Genomic DNA, 20,423 nt, shown 5'->3' on the forward strand with positions numbered 1-20,423 from the left:
CTGACCCTAACATCATAGATGACCACATCATGCTTCAACCTCCGTGCGCATTCCAAACTTCTTCCATTGATAGAGGCAAGGGGGTTTCCTCTCCTTCTCCTTTCTCGCGTGTGGGCATTTTTCGCAGTCCTGTGTTAGGGCTGGTTTATAGGAACTCTTTTTCTGTCCTGGCTGACTTGGCAGAAATTGAGTAGTAGTTTGTTCCCTCCATATTTAAAGATATTGTTATTGGATTTCCTATCGACAGAGCATCTCCCTCCACAGGCGTGAGGGTTCTTTCCCTCGTGGATTTTCCTCCGCTTGATAGTTGTGGGAGGAGGGCTCCTTCTCAAGTGAGGTTTATTTTTGCCACCAACTCGGGTAAGGTATTTTTACCTTTCTCTTGTCGATGAGGATTGTATCTTGGAACATTTAGGGCCTTGGTGGCATGTCATCTCGCCGCCGTTGGCAGCTGATCCGTAATGAGCTTCATCCAGGCATTACTGGAGGCACTATTTACTTTCTTTTTATTCAGGAACACAAATTGGATGCCATAGATTGTGCCAAGTCAAGTAAGATGCTTTCAGGTTACATTTTTTGGTCACCTGTAGCTGGCACTAGGGGTGGTACGTGCATTTCAGTTTCATTTCTCCCCTTGGTTGTTGGACATGGATCCCCTCTAGAGCTCAGTGGATCCTTCTTTTGATTGGGAGACGTAAGATTGGCTTCCTCAACCTTTACGCCACCAACAATAGAGGGGATCGTGTCCTAATGTGGAAGAAGCCGCCCTCTTGGGTGCCCATTGCAGATTCATGGGTTATTGGAGGTGACTTCAACATGGTAGAGAGGATGGACTTCTGATTAGAGAGAGGGTAGAGAGGGTGGCATTCACTCTTTGGGGAGAGCAGCCTGGGATGCCTTCTTGTTCAGTGGACAGATACATGATTTGGTGAGGCATTTCACACCCATCCAAAATCACTCCTATTTTCGTGGTTGAACAGAAGGCCACATATGCCTATCACGATATGGATGGATTGATAGATTTTATTTTGATGATTGGGCTCTGGATAGAGGCAAATAAGTATGCATTTCTATTGGGGTGTCCACTTCAGATGACTTTCCCCTAGTATTGATGATTTCAGAGCCTCATTTGAGAGAACGCTTTACTAATCTCAGGATTCCAGATGCCTTTATGTAGAGGAGGACCTCACAGAGGCAGCATTGCAGATCTAGGTTTCTCATGTTCACCGTCCCCTTCAGATGTGTTTGTTGAAGAACAGAAGAGGCCTATAGATGTTTGGATTCAGGAACATCTTGCTGCAGCAAGGGCTCATCAATAGACATTGCTATGTCAGAGAGTAGAGTATGCCTTTCATGCATGAGAGTCATTTTGGACTCAGATGGGAGGTCGAGTCAATAGAGACTTCTTCTCTACTCTTGGCCCTAGACATAGTAGGGAAAGTGTCTCGTCGCTTATTGACTTAGATGGAGTTTTACAGACTGATCCTGATGCCGTCATACAAATAGCTACAGATTTTTAGGCCTCCCTTCTCACAGTACATCCTGACACACAGGCCAGAGATGATGCCAGATATATTATATGGCAATGTATTCCTGTTTGGGGGGAGGGGTTCCTATCCTTCCAGAGGTGTTACCGGAGGCCTCTTATCGCCTTAGCTGTTGAGGATAGCCGTTGCGCCGCTGGCTCTCTTGATGGCTTCGGCGACTTCCTGACTCCCTGACTCGCCAGCCTGATGGTATAAATTCTCCATGTGCAAGTGAGCTGGTTCACCGCACCTCTTGATGGCTTCGGCGACTTTCTGACTCCCTTACTCGCCAGCCCGATGGTATAAATTCTCCATGTGCAGGTGAGCTGGTTCACCGCACTACTCTGCACCACTGCATCACTGAACCACTGTGTAATATAAATACTCCTGACTGCTCCATGTGCTAAGCTCACTCTCCATGTGCGCAGCTCTTGATGAGATCACTTTGGACACGGTAGTCCTGGTTGACCGGTGTCGACCTGTGGTTGACCGGTGTCGACCTGTGGTTGACATGTGTCGACCTGTGGTTAACATGTGTCGACCTATGGTTGACAGCCTCGGACAGTACTCCTGGATGAACCCGTGTGATCGCGTGGCTAACTTGTGTTGACACATGGTCAACATGTGGTCAACAGATGTCGTCATGTGGTCAACGCCTGTCGACAGGTGGTCGTGTGATAAGGTAACAGTTTCCCCCGCCACTATCATTCACCGTCCCAGTGAATAGAAAGGGAGGATGAATCCGTCAAAGAAAAATAAAAATGAACTTACAAACCATTGATATGGTGATGGAGTGGGAAAAGGAAAGAGTACAGACCATGTGGTTGGCCGCCGTGGGAGTAATCCAAGATTTGTATTAAGTTGAAATGTGAAAAATAAACTCCTGTATTATAAGGGACAGCATGGAAAATTGCAGAAAAAACTGAGTACATCTTGAGGTAAAACACTGATATTTACAGTGAGGGCCAAATAGCTTGGCAAAATCTAACAGTGCAAAAAAAAAACCCAAACACCAACAGCCATGTATCAACCCTTCTATGAGATTACAGAGGGTGGTAAAGCTGCAGCCTGTTCCTCTGCCTTCTCCTCTTCCGCCTTCGTATTTGGCTCTGTGGCTTTTTGCGCATCCCTTTGCTCTGGCTCAGTCATAGGTATCTGTGGATGGGGTGCTTCCTCCTCACACTCAAGCGTGTCCATCACATTTCTCAGATTTTCATACTTGTCTTTATATCGGTGGTATCGCCGGTAGTAATGATCCTTTTGCTCTTGCAAGGTGGACTTGGGAAGTCTGGAGGGTGGCCAACTGCATCTGAAGAGCTGTGAATTCTTCCTCCATGGATGAACGCTTCTTTTCCAATTCAGCCACTCTGGATTCTGATTTTTCTTTGGCAATCTCGGAGGAAGACAGAGACTCTTTTAACTTGGTAATCTCCTGGTGAAATCTGGTCACCTCCGTGACATGCTGGCTGTGCAAAGTTGCCAGAGCTGCAGCATGTTGGCTGCGTAAAGATGTCATTGCTGCTTCCCATTCCTGCCTGTGATTATGGAGGCGATCCTCAAGGGCAGCCTTCTGAATATTCCAAGCGATGTCACGCTCATGTATTGCTGAGTCCTTCTCTTTCTGCCACCTTTCCTCCTGTTGTCGAAGTGTCACGCTAGTGGCGCGCTGCTGGGCTGCCTGAGCTCTCTCGAATTCTAACTTTAAATGTTGCTATTGAGAGAGGAGCTTATGAGCATAACCTGTGGAATTGAAGACCGCTGTCCCAAGCTGCGTGAAGGTGTCATCCATGATACGCTGAGCAAGATGCAGGGACCTTTTCATCCACGCATACCTGTCGCTGTAATTCATCCTATCCGCCAAATTAATGACGTCCCCCAATTCCTCAAACATGTCAGGAAGAGCTCCCTCTTCCTTGGCGGTTGACAGGTTTCCTGTAGGTGCCAATTTGTCCAAGTGCACAAAACATGTCGGGGCCCTGGAGATCTTTTTGTTCTGTGCGAGGCAGTCCTGCAAGGGAATGGTGAAGATTTGAGTGAGATCCTCCTCTTCCCTACATACTGGTGAGCGTTTTTTGTGAAGGACAGATAGTAGTTGGCTGTAATCTTCATTCTGTTTTTCCACCAGGGAAATATTTGAAAGAGGTGGGCCCGATGAAGCAGCTATGTAAGCTGTGAACATATCATTCTCATGAAGGGGTGGGCAATCCACAGATTTGGGCAGAATCCCTCTCTCAAATACCTCCTCTGATGCTGAAGTGGCCGATGGAGCATCTGCGCGAGAGGGGCTCCCACTCCTGTCTCTAGTCCTGTCTCTGCCTGGGGAGGCCGAAATGTGAAGTACACCCTGGGATGACATCTCCTGAGAAAGCCCATGGGAGTGGGAGTCGGGTCCCAGGCTAAGATTCAGGTCCAACACCTGGTCCAAAACATGGTCAGAGGTCGCCTGAACTGTGGTGATGACTGCATCGGTGAAAGTGGTAGGGGGTGAAGACGAAACAGCTGCAGTCCTGCGTAACAATACACCTGTCGAGGAAGTCCCGGGTACAACAGTCGTCGTCACTGGTACAACAGGAGGTGTACCTGGTGCAATCCCTCCCATGGAAAGTCTGGAGATCGCTGGAGAAGCCTGGACAAGTGTGACTGATGGAGAGGCAAGTCCTGGCACGGGCACGACTGATGGAGATACAAGACATGTCATTGATGGTAACCCTGTGGCACCGGTAACAGAATATACTGAAGAAGCTCCGGTGCAGACTTCATGAGGTGGCGCTCGCCGAGGTGTCCTCCTGAGCGAAAGAGGAGAAGAGGCAGTCCCGGGGGAAGGAACACTGGAAGTGACAGTGAACGATGTGGAAGAGGGGGTGACAGGAGGGGAGAGAGATGTGGGAGGGAGGCGACCTGTGACAATGGGAGGAGGGTTGGCCTTCCACTGATGAAGTAAGAAGGTGAGGTGGGGCCCACAAGTACAGGTATATGTGCCCCGACGCTTGCGAACTGTGTTACGAAAGGCAGAGTAGAAGAGTGAGGCGAAATCATAGGGAGTGACCGAGAGGATGGAGTCTAAGGCAGAATGGATCGCCTTGGTGATGAAGAAGTGGCCTGGGGCAGAGTAGAAGTGTGTGAACAAATACCTCGCTAGAAGCGCCTCTCGGCTGTTTCCCTCGAGAACTTTCTTGCACTCATGTCCTCTGCAATGAGTTTTACAGGTAGACAAGAAGGACAGGAATGTGGGTGAGCCAGTGTGAGGTGGCAAAAAGGGAAGTGTGGGAAGACGGAGATATGTGGATACGAGACTAGGAGTGAACATGTGACGGGAATTCAAGAATCCGAATGTGTTTGTTGCAAAGTCATAAGACTGAATGAACGCAGTACACATTTGGACGTCCACCTGGGGAAGTGTGACATCATCAAACTCCACGAGAGACATGCGGGCTATCTCATCAGGTGACAAGATGCTAGACAGCTTGAGTGTGGGATCGAGGAAAGGTTTAAAAACCAGCCGAATGATCGAGGAGGATGAAGCTGGGGGTGGAAGATCACAAGCTGTACTTTGTGGGGCCAAATCACCGCCACCGTTACTGTGACCACTGTGCCCACTGGATGCCTTGGATGGTGTTTTGATTGTACCTGTGGGGGGCAGATAGTCAGAGCCTCCATGATCTGAATCAGAGGAACTCGAAAAGGGGGATAGCTCCTCATCCGATATGATAGTGATCTTGTCGGAGGGAGGTGAATCTGCAACTGCTCGAGGTCGTTTCGAAGTGCTTTGTGGTGTAGACCCGGCACCCAGGTCATCAGTGGTGCGTTTGCTAAGTGATGCCATGGAAGATGGTCCCGATCCTGTCGTGTGGCCCGCTCGAGCCCGATGGAAGTCAACGAATAAAGTATCGCGGGGTAATCTGGGTTTGTAGTTGTGGCGAGAGGCACGGGTAGGCATGAACGATGGCGTCGTATGGAGAGGAAAAGAGTACGGAGGGGGTGTCGATGTCGAGGTCTGGAGAGGCAAGGAGGAAGGAGGAGGTGTTGATGTCGAGGTTAAGCTCGGAATCTGCTACGAGAGAATACTTTAGCAGATCCACCAGTGCAGGCCCATGCTTCGATGGAGAGGAAAAGAGTGAGGAAGGGGTGTCGGTGGAGAGGGAGAGTAAAAGGACGGATGTAGACTAGGGGGGAGGAGGGGGGACTGGAGCTAGGAGGGGAGGTGATGCAGAGGGTGTAGGGAGGAGAAGGGAGGAGAGCTGCTCCAGAGAGGGGGACGTAGGCAGAGAGAGGGGGCTGCGCAGGAGAGAGGGGGAGGGGCAGGGTGGTGGGTAAAGGGAGAGCGGGGAGGGGCTGTTGCGCAAGAGAGGGGGAGGGGACTGTTGCGCAGGAGAGGGGGAGAGGGGAAAGGTGGGGGGTAAAGGGGAAGAGGGGGGAAAGCCTGTTGCGCAGGAGAGGGGGAGGGGACTGTTGCGCACGAGAGGGGGAGGGGGCTGTTGCACAGGAGAGGGGGAGGGGGCTGTAGCGCAGGAGAGGGAGAGGGGGCTGTAGGGCAGGAGAGGGGGAGGGGGCTGTAGGGCAGGAGAGGGGGAGGGGGCTGTAGCGCAGGAGAGGGAGAGGGGGCTGTAGTGCAGGAGAGGGGGAGGGGGCTGTAGGGCAGGAGAGGGGGAGGGGGCTGTAGCGCAGGAGAGGGGGAGGGGGCTGTAGTGCAGGAGAGGGGGAGAGGGCTGTAGCGCAGGAGAGGGGGAGGGGGCTGTAGTGCAGGAGAGGGGGAGGGGGCTGTAGCGCAGGAGAGGGGGAGAGGGCTGTAGCGCAGGAGAGGGGGAGGGGGATATGGCGTAGGAGAGAGGAGAGGGGAAGGGAGGGGGGGGGTAAAGGGGGAGAGGGGTGTAGCGCAAGAGAGGGGGAGGGAGCTATGGCGTAGGAGAGAGGAGAGGGGAAGGGAGGGGGGGTAAAGGGGGAGAGGGGTGTAGCGCAGGAGAGGGGGAGGGGGCTATGGCGTAGGAGAGAGAAGAGGGGAAGGGAGGGGGGTAAAGAGGGAGAGGGGTGTAGCGCAGGAGAGGGGGAGGGGGCTATGGCGTAGGAGAGAGGAGAGGGGAAGGGAGGGGGGGGTAAAGGGGGAGAGGGGGGGCTATGGCGCAGAAGAGGAGAGGGGGGGACAGGTGGTGGGTAAAGGGGGAGAGGGGGGGGGCTGTGGCGTAGGAGAGAGGAGAGGGGAAGGGAGGGGGGTAAAGGGGGAGAGGGGGGGGCTGTGGTGTAGAAGAGGAGAGGGGGGGACAGGTGGTGGGTAAAGGGGGAGAGGGGGGGGGGCTGTGGCATAGGAGAGAGGAGAGGGGAAGGGAGGGGGGTAAAGGGGGAGAGGGGGGGGCTGTGGCGTAGAAGAGGAGAGGGGGGGACAGGTGGTGGGTAAAGGGGGAGAGGGGGGGGGGCTGTGGCGTAGGAGAGAGGAGAGGGGAAGGGAAGGGGGTAAAGGGGGAGAGGGGGGGGCTGTGGCGTAGAAGAGGAGAGGGGGGGACAGGTGGTGGGTAAAGGGGGAGAAGGGGGGGGGGGCTGTGGCGTAGGAGAGAGGAGAGGCGAAGGGAGGGGGGGTAAAGGGGGAGAGGGGGGGGGCTGGTGTGCAGGAGAGGAGGAGGGGGGGGAGGGTGGTGGTAAAGGGGGGAGAGGGGGGGGCTGTTGTGCAGGAGAGGAGGAGGGGGGGGAGAGTGGTGGGTAAAGGGGGAGAGGGGGGGGGCTGGTATGCAGGAGAGGAGGAGGGGGGAAAGGGTGGTGGTAAAGGGGGAGAGGGGGGGGCTGTTGTGCAGGAGAGGAGGAGGGGGGGGGGGAAGGGTGGTGGTAAAGGGGGAGAGGGGGGCTGTTCAAAGGGTGGAAAGAGAAGGTGTTTGTAAGAGAGAGGTAGGAGTTGGACATAGGGTGAAAAGAGAAGGTGTCTGTAAGAGAGAGATGGAAGTTGGAGAGAAGGTAGAAGGAGAAGGAGTTTGTAAAACAGGATGAAAAGGGGAGGCCGTAGTTAGAGAGAGAAAGTGACACAGAGTGAAAAAGGGAGGCCGCATTTTAAGGGTGGTCATTTAGAGAGAGATAGTGGCACGGGATGAAAAAAGGTGGTCACACTTAGAGAGAGAAAGTAGCTCGGGGTGAAAAATGGAGGGCTCACTTAGAGAGAGAAAGTGACACTCGGGTGGAAAGAGAAGGACCCATTTAGAGAGAAAAATTGGCACCAAGGGGAGAGAGGAGAAGCCATGTAGAGAGAGAAAGTGGCACTATGGGCAGAGAGGAGGACCCTTGTAGAAAGAGAAAGTGGCCCTCACTTAGAGGGAGAAGATGTCACCAGGAAGGAGAAGGAATAGGAGGGTGTTTTCTCATTGATCATGGTACCTCTTGATGCGTGACCCATTCACCGGGGCAGGTAGAAGTCTGCCTTCTAAAGTGGCCAAATAGACTCCGCCACTTGGGATAAGCTTGGCAATGAGAAATGGACCTGTCCAACCACTCACAAACTTAGGTTTGTGTTTGAGAAACTTACTGGAATACAAGAGTACTGAATCTCCGACTTTGAAATTCCTTTTTCTGAGGTTCCGGTCATGCCAAGCTTTTTGTCGCTTCTGCCAAACCTCTTGAGCGAAAACTGCTTCACGTCGATGCTCTGCCAGTGCTTCCAAATCCCACAAGCGTTCCATTGTGCAGGCTTCAAGGTTGTCATTTTTGTCTGGAAGAATCCTGTGAGTGTCAAGATGAAATTCATAAGGCATAACGGCCTCCAGTCCATAGACCAGCTCGAAGGGTGAATACCCAGTACTCGCCTTGTAAGCCGTTCGATAGGCGAATAAAGCAGCTGGAAGTACGTCGTCCCAATCGGCTAGAGAATTTAGGCAAAGTCGATGCACGATCCCGCACATTGTGCGATTTGAGCTCTCAGCTAGACCATTGGCACGTGGGTAATAGGGAGATGAAAATTTGTGAACTATTTGAAGCAGGTGAACTAGTGCAGCAATGGTGTCATTTAGGAAGTGAGACCCTCTATCACTTATCAACTCAACAGGACAACCAAACCGAGAGATGATCTGGTCATATAGAAATGTGGCTACTACCTGGGCTGTACAGTTCTTGACTGCCTTGGCTTCGACCCATTTGGTTCCATAGTCGGTGGCAAGCAGAGCATACTTGTTCCCTCGGCGTGTGGCAGGAGAGATGGGTCCAATGAAATCCAATCCCCAGCGATAGAAGGGAGGCACCGGAGTGAATGGTTTGAGAGGTAGGTACTCACGCCTCGTAGGCTTGGGGCCTGCTCGTTGACATGAATCACATCTGGTCACATGAACATGACAGTCGCGGAAGAGCTTGGGCCACCAGAACCCTGCTCGCATGATCTTACGAGCAGTAGCATCTGAGGCCATATGCCCTCCACCTATGCCAGCATGTGCCTCTTTAAGAATGGATTGTGTCTCGTGCGGAAGCACACACCGTCTCAAGATCTGATCCTTCCCAAGCTTGTACAATTGACCTGCAATCAACTTAAAAGGAGCAGCTTGAAGGATCCGTTTGCGTTTCTCTGTTGGAGTTAATCCTGGAGGAAAGCCACCTGTAGACAAGAGGTGTACTATGTTGGCATACCATGGTGGGAAGCAGTCCACCGCAAATAGGCATTCATCAGGTAGTGTTGTTATTCCGAACAAGCCCGCATCGGGTAAGTCATCGGTGATACCACTGGCTGGTTCCCCGGAATGTAACCTGGACAAGTGGTCTGCAGGTTGATGCAGTCTCCCAGCCCTCACCACAATGTCGAATTCAAATTCTTGAAAGAGAAGAATCCATCTGCTTATCCGGCCACCAAGAGTAGGCTTATTCAATAAATACTTAAGAGCTTGATGATCAGTGATGATCACAAACTTGTTGCCCAAGAGGTAGTGACGATACTTGGTCATGGCATAAACCATGCCGAGGCCCTCCCTTTCTGTGGTACTGTAATTGCGTTCTGCTCCATTGAGTTGTCGACTCGCGAAGTAGATGGGCAAATCAATCTTAGTATCCTGGTTAGGTTGAGCCAGTATAGCACCTACTGCCCACCCACTAGCATCCACATGGACATGAAAAATTACATCCCAATCGGGCTGCCTGAGGATGGGGGCCTTCACGAGGCGATGCTTCAGATCATCAAAGGCTAGTTGTTGTGGGGTGGCCCAGACAAACGATCGGTCTTGATGTAGGAGTTCTGTCAGTGCAATAGCAATGTCGGCATAGAAACGTATGAACCTTCGGTAATATCCTACATGTCCTAAGAAGGACTTCACCTCTTTGGGTGTACGAGGGATGGGCAATGAGATGATCACCTCTACCTTTGCGGGATCCGTGGTCATGCCCTCAGCAGAAACAATATGACCAAGGAGAACACCTCGGAGTGCGAGAAAGAAACATTTGTCAGGGTTCAAACACAAGCGCACTTCTCTGCACTTATCAAAGACCCATCTCAACTTATGTAGATGATCATTTTGTATGGCCGGATCAAGATGGGAGGCCGATTTACCATTAAAAACAGAGAAGTCATCTAGAAATACCTCAAGAAACTTGCCGATATTCTCTTGAAAGAGTTTGGTTACAAGTCGTTGAAAGGTTGCCGGGGCATTACATAGTCCAAAGGGCATCATTCGGTAGGCGTATGTTCCCCATTGAGTGACAAAGGTAGTCTTGGGCTGATCCTGTTCTTTCACTCGAACTTGGTTGTACCCGCTATATCCATCCATGAATGAGTATAAAGCATGTCCTGCCACTGTCTCCAACACTCTATCTGTGAAGGGAAGGGGGAACCTATCACGTCGTGTTGCAGCATTCAAACTCCGATAGTCAACACATATTCTAAGTTTGCCGGTCTCTCTTTTGGGTACAATGACAATTCCACTGACCCAATCGGAGTAATCCACTGGGTAGATTAATCCTGCTTGCTCCATTTTCTGTATATCTGTTTGGACTGCCTTGCCGTAGTTGGGATTCATGCGGTATGGACCTTTGATCACAGGGTCTGCATTGGGATATAAGTCGATGCTATGCTCCATGAAATCAGCGGGCACCCCCTTTAGATCCTTGTAGGACCAAGCAAAGACATCCACAAATTCTTTGAAAAGGTCGGTGACTGTAGCTAGAAGATAGTCATGTTCCCAGACCCAAGTGGCTAACTTCAAATGCCTGGGTTGGTCCTCACTTCCAATGTTGAGATACCGCCAGTTCCGTGCCTCATCAACAGGGGCAATGCATTGGGATGTTGAGGTACTTGGTTCACCCATTCTCAGTCCTGTATGTGCTGGAGTATCTTCAAGGGGAAAGTCCCTCTCCACTTCTCTCAACCAAGATGAGGGGTAAGTAACTGGGGGGTTCTCAGGCATTGACTGAGATGTAGAATCAGTAGATGTTGCAGATGTTGTGTGCCTTCGATGCCTCGGTGACTATTTCAGCATGCCCCGGTAAGGTAAGCCTTCCACCTCATAAGTGGTTTCCGGAAGGTCTTGAATTGAGGGGTGGTTGGCTTCTGATAAGAAAAGGTCAAGCAAAGTGAGATCGGCCATGTCCTCATCTCTGTATCCGGTATGCACCCTGGGTCCGCCCAAGACCTCAAGCTGTTGGTGGTGATTCTCCTCAAGTTCAGCAATGTCTATGACACTTTCTTCTAAATCACTATCATGATCAGTCTCGTCTTCATTAGTGTTCCTGTTTTCTCTATCACCATCATTGCACTTAGCAGCACCATGGTTGTACACCGTAGTACCATGGTTGTGCACCGTAATACCATGATTGTACTCTGAAGTACCATTGGTGGGTTGTGCCCTTCTAACCTCGTCCCTAGTAGATCCTTCATTGTATCCTATAGTATTATCAGCATCATTTTGACCAATGTCCTCCATGTCGGCCACTGGACGATCCTCAATGTTTACTACAGTACCATCATTGTCCTCAGTACGATCTGTGGTGTCCACTGTAGTACCCCTAGTGACCATTCTCTTATACATGTGTGGACTATTACAAAGTCCCAAGGGCATCCTTTCGTAAACTAGTTCAGCCAGACCCTATCGTTCTGGGTGGATTTCTAATACTGCAAGTAGGTGTTCTTCTTGATCTTCTTGTTGGCATAGTTCCACCATGTTGACCGCTAATGAGCCCAGGGCTCCCATCCAATCCAAAATGACAGCCTCCTCGTCTTCTTGATTAGCCCGATCCAACAAGTAGGTCAAACTTTCAAATCCTTCTAGGGTTGTCTCCTCATTGATACCTTGGTCACCACCCCTGGGCCAGTCCCCACAGGCCCAATGCTCCTCTTCAATTCCGGCTTGTTCTTCAAAATCCTCCTCTCCTAGTTCTATTGGTATGTGCCTTGCCTGCCCTGTGACCATATCTATTTCGAGGGATGTCGATCCCAGGGGCAATCGAACTTCATCAGTTGACCAATCCTGAATGGCTTTTGAAGACTGCAACCATGGCCGACCAAGAAGTAGAGGGTAAGTTTGTTCATTTTCGGTCATATCAAGGACAACAAAATTGGAGAGAAAAGTTACTCCGCCAATCTTCATGTGAACACCTTTGACTGCACCCATTGGTTTTACTCTGCGTTGATCAGCCATGCGTACCTGAAAGTGAACATCACTTGTCAACTTCAACCCTAGTTTTTGGAGTGTACCTTTTGGCATAATGTTCACAGCCACCCCACCATCGAGGAAGACGTCCTTCAGCTCCACTCCATGGATCTCCACGGTGAGCTTGGGACTTTGTTCACAAGTGAGGGCAGCGTAGGCAGAGAAGTGGTCCGGTGTAGACCCATGCTGAGCCGGTAATGTCTCTGGTGGTGGCCCACTCGGAGTAGATCCCTTGTGTCGACCTCCTGGGAGGCGATTCAGAAATGTAATAGTCTGATGCTTGATTTGGGGGGACAATAGGCAAAGTTGTCGTAGAGTGAGGTTGGGTTTGAAACTCATAAGATCTTCAAACAAGGAGTAGTGGTGGACACTAGCATTAGCCTTTTGCAACTTTATCCTCCTAGCCTCTGGCCGAGGGGGGGTCGAAGCTTACACGAGGATGTGGATGTAGGTCTGAACTGTGAGTCATTGTCTCCAGTGGTTTCTCTTCCATTACTCCTTTCCCTTTTTCCTGGGCAGAACTAGATCTTGTCCCCATAGCCTCTTCTCTGTTGAGTGTTGTTGAGGACAAAGTGGGAGGACCTACTCGTGCCTCCTTATCCCGGTACTGTCCGAGGGTTGTCACTTCTGTTGCAAACCTCACAGTTCTGGACTTGCGGGATGGAAGCTGAGGTGTGCTACCTTCATCTTCAGAACTTGTTTGAAGATCTCTCGTGACACCCTTTACTACCTCCTGATACCTCAAAGGCATAGAGTGATCCCCCGAGGATGAGGCACTCCCAGAGTTAGTAGTTGACCTTAATGGTTGTGGGCCCTTCGAGTTTGTTTCTGAATCACTATCAGAAGCCAGCATGGGTGGTCTATTCCTGGGCGTACTGTGTACCTTGGAGGAGGAGAATGACCTCAGTGGGGGAACACTTGTCGAACTCATTGGTGCTGAGGTCTCCGGTACTGACTCTGAGTCACCCTTACATTTGTCACCTTTTGTATGTGACCGTGTCACAACGCCCAACACTGCGCCAATCAAATGGGGATTGTTGCCCTCCCCCGCCACTACTACATCAACCATATTCACTTGGGATGCGGGTTCCACTCTTCTATTGGGACAATCTCTGGTGTAGTGGTCATTTGTGTTGCACTGTGTACAAGAGGGTCCCCCGAACGGCTGTGTACAATCATCTTGGTAGTGGCCGTACTCGCCACATCTGTAACACATGATGGGTCTTCTAAAGTTTGTACCCCTGCCTGCACCTCCGTGTCCACCTCTGAAACCACCCCTTCGACCGCGTTGATAAGAGGGTCCATAGCCACCTCCTGACATAGGTGGTTGGTACGGGGCATAGTATGGCTGAGGATAGAAATAAGGGGAACCAATTGAATTGGGGGCAGGAGCTTGGAGCAAAGGGGGAGTCGAAAGCAATGGAGGTGGCATGACAGGAGGAGGAGGTGGCTCAGATGCTCGTGCAAGAGGGGGAGCAGGAGATACTTCTGCTGGACCAGAAGTTCTGGGTACCGTTCTGTTGACTGCAGCAACCAGAGGTTCCCCCGAGGTATACTCTGGAAGAAGCTTCCTTAATCCTTTGAGGTACCTACACTCAGAGGCATGATGTCCATGGATCTCACAAAATGTACAAAATGAGGTAGAAGTAGGTACCTTTCGCTTGGAGGGGCACTCCCAGTAACCATGGTTAGAACCCTTGCATTCGGTGCACCAAAGGCCACTTCGAATTTGCGCCTCAAAGGACGATTGGCCATCCACCTTTATTCTATCTTTCAGGCCTTCTTTGATTTCTTCTAACTCCTTCTTGAGTTGCTGCCATGCGGATGATCCCTCCTCTCTTGGGAGTTGGGTGGTCGTATTCGTTGATGAAGACCTCTCTCTAGGACCCTAGATCACGACTTCTCTCGTGCTACTCAATACCAGCAGTGTCCCACCGTGATCGCCATAAACTGTTTGGGGGCAGGGGTTCCTATCCTTCCGGAGGTGTTACCGGAGGCCAAAGGCCACTGGCGTGAGAAGCATGAGTTTTGCAATGCTCTAATGCAATGGATCGTGCAGAGCGCACCGTGCAGTAGTGTGCGAGTGTCGTATGCTATACTGCAGTGAACGAGGACGTACGAGTGCACTATGCTAAATGACAATCACCGGTGAACTCCACAATATAAGCAAAATAAGAAAATCCTACACTGGTGAACAATCCCCATATCCGGAAGAGACAAGAGAGATGAGAAAGTGACCGAGTTGGCCAATGTACATATCACTGGACGTGTCCCCAGGTCACAAGTCGCAAGTCACAAGAATACACAAGTCGCAAATCAGCAGAATACACAGGTCTATCCCCATAGTAGACAAAAGGTGCACACAAGTCTCTCCACATTCTCTCCTTGGCGAGCTCGTAGCTCTAGCCCCTATCTCTCCTCACTCTCCTCTCTTTCGCTCCCTGTCGAATGCCGAATGCCTCCTTTTCTCTCTCCCTTCTCCTTCATCCTCATCCGCCCTAGAGGGTCCCTTCTTCGTTGAGAATCCCCCCCTTTCTTCCCATTGGTCATCCTCTTATCGCCTTAGCTGTTGAGGATAGCCGTTGCGCCGCTGGCTCTCTTGATGGCTTCGGCGACTTCCTGACTCCCTGACTCGCCAGCCTGATGGTATAAATTCTCCATGTGCAGGTGAGCTGGTTCACCGCACCTCTTGATGGCTTCGGCGACTTTCTGACTCCCTTACTCGCCAGCCCGATGGTATAAATTCTCCATGTGCAGGTGAGCTGGTTCACCACACTACTCTGCACCACTGTATCACTGAACCACTGTGTAATATAAATACTCCTGACTGCTCCATGTGCTAAGCTCACTCTCCATGTGCGCAGCTCTTGATGAGATCACTTTGGACACGGTACTCCTGGTTGACCTGTGTCGACCTGTGGTTAACATGTGTAGACCTGTGGTTGACAGCCTCGGACAGTACTCCTGGATGAACCCGTGTGATCGCGTGGCTAACTTGTGTTGACACATGGTCAACATGTGGTCAACAGATGTCGTCATGTGGTCAACGCCTGTCGACAGGTGGTCGTGTGATAAGGTAACAATTCCTATGTTGGTAAAACTAGATATGCGAGTCTCACTTGATGCACCTTTCACCAACATAGAGTTCAAAACTTTGCTTCTTGCCCTTCGCCGCAGTGTTCTTGTTAGGTATTTGGGGTGCCAAGTCGGCATGGGTATCTCTCCATCACAACAGTTTGCTCTAGTGTTGGAGAGTATAAGGAGAAAGCTCCTCTTTTGGAGTTTGATCTTGTCTCCTGGGTTGTGGTGATCAACCAAGTTTTGTGGCCATGGCTTGGTTTGTATGCTCTTTCTAGTGCCATTCCAGTGAGTGTATCAGTTAGCTCAAGAGACATATAAGGAATTTTTTATGGAGTGGACCGGATGGCACAACAGATGTTATAGCCAGGGTGGCTTGGGAGACGTTGATCCTCCCCACACAAGAAGGGGGTCTTAACATCATAGATCCGGATCTATAGTGCAGGGCATTGCTCTATAAGATGGTTGTGAGGGAACTTATGCCTGGACAAGAGCCGTGGAAGGAATAATTTGCAGCATACAGTCTTGTATGCCGACTTCGAGAGGAGACTGGAGTTACAATACCCAATGGATTTTTACTTTAACCCACACCTCTGGTCTTCTTTCTCCCCTCTTATGGCTACTATCTTGAAGGCTTGGGCTAGTTTCAGGAGTACTCTTCAACAACGAGTTCCCTCTTCCTCTCGTGAAGAGATAGACAGGCAGCTTATCATGTGGAATGACAGCATACTTGATGATCATAGCAGACCACTTGGTGCATCTCGCTATATGCAATGGTCCAAGTGGGAGAGAGGCCATACCTCCACTAAGGGATCTTGGAAAGATTTCAAAAAGCTTATAGAGGACCATAAGGCTCAGTTAGTAAGCAATCTCAAAGGGAGTGCAAGTAGAATTCAGTAGATTGATGCAACCGTCTTAGTGAAACACATATGATATGCCTATTTCGTGTTCCACTTGGATGGGCACTTGCACAAGAGCAGGCATTCCTCTATAGGTTATTGCTTTTTGCGGTACAGATGAGGATGCCCTAGTCTTTGATGTCCTTGTTGCAGGAGGCAAGCTGTCTAAATCGACCAATGACGTTTTATTAGAGATTTCATTTCAGCCATTATTGGATTGGTGGAGCATGGTTCAGCCTCAAAGTTGTACTTAGACCCTCACCCACGTCTTGTTGCCCTGGGAGCTTGGAGATTGTGGCTTTATAGGGCTGTTCCCATAAAGTACTTGTAGTGGAATCCCAAGGAATGAGAGTAGATTGATGAAGGGCACCAAATGAAGAGCCTCCCCTTCTTTTGTTACACTATTAGTAATGCTAGGAGATTCCAATTGAGCTTGTAGAGGTTGGAGGCCCTCCAGAGCACCCCATTGGGAGAGTTATGAGATTTCAGCTGAGAACTTCTAAAGGAGACTCTAGAAATCCTGCAATTCTTTTGGCTTTCTACTTATGGCAAGATTGCAGTGAACCTATGGAGATCCAGGTTCAAGACCAACCATACTTGTCCTCGCTGCCTTTTCAGCATTGCTTATAAGATTCAAGACAGGCCAGGATTATTGGAAAGGGGATAGGCAGGATTTTCAGTACCTTTATTTGTCACCCCTTCTTCATGACTTGGGGCTCTCTTCTTCATGACTTGCTTGGCTCTCTCTCTCTCGGGGCCCCAGTTCTTCTATGAGAGACATGACTCTCTCTCTCTTGGGGCCCCAATTCTTCTATGAGAGACATGACTCTTCTTGGGCTTTATCAATTCGATGCCACTTAGTTGAGACATGCTCTTTGGCTGATGTTCCAGCCTCACCCTTCAGAGTTGTACATGCATCTATGGACTCTTCTTGGGAGATTGGTGAGTATTGCAGCATGGCATATTTAGTGCACAGAGGCATTGGATGGATCGCAGGTCCACCCCTCTCATACTTTGGCCCATATAGGGATGGACACTATACACACTGATGGCCATTTGGGCGACCATATAGGGGTTCTCTCGAGTAGCTTCTACTAGGAGAGCCATGGTGGTTGAGATGGCTCCCTGTTCTTCTCCGAGACTACTATAGGGTTGAGATAGCATTTTCAGCCTCAACCTTGGTTGTTTTCTACCTCTTTTTGAGGAGTGTTTTTTCATGCATTGCATGATGTATTTCCGCCTTCAGCTTTTGCTCTCACAGGTTTTGTTCATACTTAATAGAAGTCTTTTTTCTTAGAGGGGGGGGGGGGGGGGAGAAGAACTTTTCCCCTTTTTCTTTTTCGTCCTTCATGAAAAACATGAGCGGAATCTATAAGTGGCATAATCTTTGCTACTTGTTTCTCTTGCTTTTGGTATCCAGCAGAGGGAATGAAAAAGAAAATTTCACCAGTTCAGCTTCATCAATGTATACGACAGAAGGTGCCATAATTCTTGCAATCTTGAAAGCCATCTGCACCATTTTGCTTGCTTGACTTCCCGGATACTTTCCATCTGTATTCCTTGGTGATAAATTGATGAAGGTTGCTCCTGCTGCAGAACATGCTGCATGGATCTGGAAATTCCACACAATCCACTAGTCATTAAAAAACTCCGAGTAGAACAAACTAACAATGGGACATTTTCTAGAAGCAATGAGAATTACAACATCACATAGAGTATGGTTGCAGAGACATGCCAATAGAGTTTTTCCATTTGCTTCTCCTCCGTATAGAAGCACAGATCTTACAAAAGGGGCGTTTTTATGTACAAAGTCAGATGCCAAAGGGAGAACACAGTACTCAACTACCAATCGTCTGACCTGTTGTAAACAAGAATTATCATAAGGATTGCATTATACTTCATAAGTGTATTCCCGTTCCTTAATAAAGGGATCTGTATTTTGAGAGTCCTGTCTTTCTCAGGCACAACATTTACTTTTTTGACTAACAGCAGAGAGAAATATATTTTTCATATAAGAAGGTAAGCTTCACTTATCAAGTAAAAATATACTGAATCTCTCGACATGTTTGAAGAATTGAAGCTAACAACTAAGGCATAGGAGAACATTCCTATGTCAAGGAACTAAATCAGATCACAAGAAACAAACACCTGTGCCATGGAGGCATCTTGTGTTGATGCAGGAGCTTCTACTTTAGGAGCTCGAAGGTTATCAGCACCTACGTACTCATCAAAGGACCTTTTCGGACACAACTGAATGATTCCATTTTCTGCAAGCTCACTGAATATAGATTCCACAGTCCTTTGTGCTGTTTTGTCTTTAGGTGGCTTTTTGGCTGGTTTACTGCCCATGTCAAGCACAGTAAATTTCACTGAATCATCTTCAAGTTTCTTTGAGCTCTTTGTTTCTTTTTTATTTTCTTTTTTCCTCAAAGCCTTTGTTTCAGAAATGATTTTCTTCTTGATGTTATTGAGAATTACCCGTGTATCTTGATCAACTTCAACCCTTACCTGCATCACAAGCACATTATATAAGCCACAATTTATAAAAAAATAGATGTGCTTTGCCCTTGTTATTATGGCATCTATTTTGTATGCAAGTTCTCAAGAAGAAAACCTATCACTTTTCTTCTTCAGTTACCTCTTCAAAGATAAGAGGCCGTAAAGAAGACTTCAGCAAATCCGAATCATACTTCTGAGTTAGGTTGGAAGAATCATCCTTGTCATGCCAAGTATTATTATATATTTGTACACATCTCGATAGATGGTTTCTAAAGAATAAAGGGAAAGATAATTTCCTCTCCTTATCCTCCTCAGGTATGGGAACTTTCTTTATCATTGAAGGCCTGGATTTCTTTGTCTTCTTTGTATCTTTTTTCTCATCTTTTTTTTTCTCTTTCCCTTCTTCTATGAAATCCATATTTGGAGGAGGGTTAAGGATGTATCTGCTGCCTCCTTCATCTGGTCTGGGAAAAGGCGGATACAAGCCAGAATCTGGGTTCCGATTTTGAAGCAACCAAGTGTTTATTTCTTCCTGTATGATTTCACGCATTTCTTGACCTTCTAATTCTTTCAATTTCTCCCTTGCAAATACAAATGCCTCATCATAGTTTATCTTGCTCAGTGCTTGAATGTTCTTTCTTCTTTCTTTGTTCTCTCTCACTCTTTGATATACCTTCTCCCTTGCAGGATTATGACAAAAGTCATTCATGCCTGTCCACATTTAGGTAACTATGTCAACTAAATATGAATTCTCCGTGCAAGAATTTCTTTAATGCAAACCCTGAAATTAATGGGGGCAAAAAGGGAAATATATTCAAAGAGAGAGCCACAATCACAATAGAAAATGTGTATTCTAAACAAAGAAAAAAGTCTATGATATATCATGTGTTGCATTTCCATTATCCACTCCAAATCTTATCCTTAATGACTCCTTGATCTTCTTTTAATTATCCTTGGCCTTTAGATCTCCTCTCCCTCTTAATATTAACGTAAGGTCTCTATCTTGGTCTTGGATCTTGTCTCCACTTTCTATTGTAATATAAGGTTCACCTCCCCACTTACGGGGCCCCATATGGAGGATGACTTATTGTACTAGATGGGACACATAGGAAGAGATTAGGGCTGCAATGTGGACAGTAGACTGGCCGCCACATGGGCAGCACTTAGATCTACTCTTAGGTCGAGCTTGCGAAGGTACCTAGGCTGGTACACAACCAAGTACAGCAGGTACCAATAGTACTGCAGACGGTACAGCAGCAAAAGCAACAGGTATGGAGGGTACTGCAGGTGGCATGGCTACTGCAGCGGTAGGTACAGCAGGCCAACAGAGGCAAGAGCAGTCTGCAACTGGTTGGTAGTACCTTTTGGTCTAGTCTGCAACATGTATAGGTAGATTGCTGAAAGGCCTGCCGAATGCGGAAGGTCTACGGCAGGGACTAGAAGCAAGGCGCATGCAGAACAGGCCTTAAATACTCCACGAAGCAGGTCGGTTGACCTGAAACCCTACAGACTGGGTCGGTTGGCAGACTGTTAGGTTGGCCAGTCTGTGGGTACTAAGTCAGCCTGTTCAAGGGACCTCCAACCCTGTAAAAGGGCTCAAGCCCTGGGCATAATCATTCAGTGTTTGTTGTTAATTGGTGCCTCAGATTGGGCTGCATACACAACAGTAGGGAGGCCGAGAAACACCTACACCAGAGCCTCACAACAACAGGCTGCCACCACAGCAGCTAGGAGGACAGGAATTGTGGAGACGTGTGCCTCACCATTAGATGCAGACGGAAGCAGCAAGGAGGTCAAGGATCAAGGAGCAAACAGTGCCTCACCATTGG

General features: G+C 49.0%; 1 protein-coding gene across 1 annotated transcript in view; it reads right to left on the reverse strand.

Moving 5' to 3' along the window:
• The window catches only part of LOC147893316 (uncharacterized), a 183,972-nt gene that overhangs the window by 73,365 nt on the left and 90,184 nt on the right, over positions 1 to 20,423 (reverse strand). Inside the window, exons 10-13 of the mRNA XM_087385707.1 lie at positions 18,734 to 19,305; positions 18,244 to 18,603; positions 17,831 to 17,953; positions 17,543 to 17,707 (exon numbers count right to left, since the gene is read on the reverse strand). Of these exons, the coding sequence (XP_087241833.1) occupies positions 17,543 to 17,707; positions 17,831 to 17,953; positions 18,244 to 18,603; positions 18,734 to 19,305 (1,220 nt within the window). The remainder of the gene's footprint in view (positions 1 to 17,542; positions 17,708 to 17,830; positions 17,954 to 18,243; positions 18,604 to 18,733; positions 19,306 to 20,423) is intronic.

This window comes from Dipteris shenzhenensis, chromosome 15 (assembly GCF_047967505.1).
Source record: "Dipteris shenzhenensis isolate YYH24624 ecotype China chromosome 15, Dip_SZ_1.0, whole genome shotgun sequence".
In the NCBI taxonomy this organism is placed as follows: domain Eukaryota; kingdom Viridiplantae; phylum Streptophyta; class Polypodiopsida; order Gleicheniales; family Dipteridaceae; genus Dipteris; species Dipteris shenzhenensis.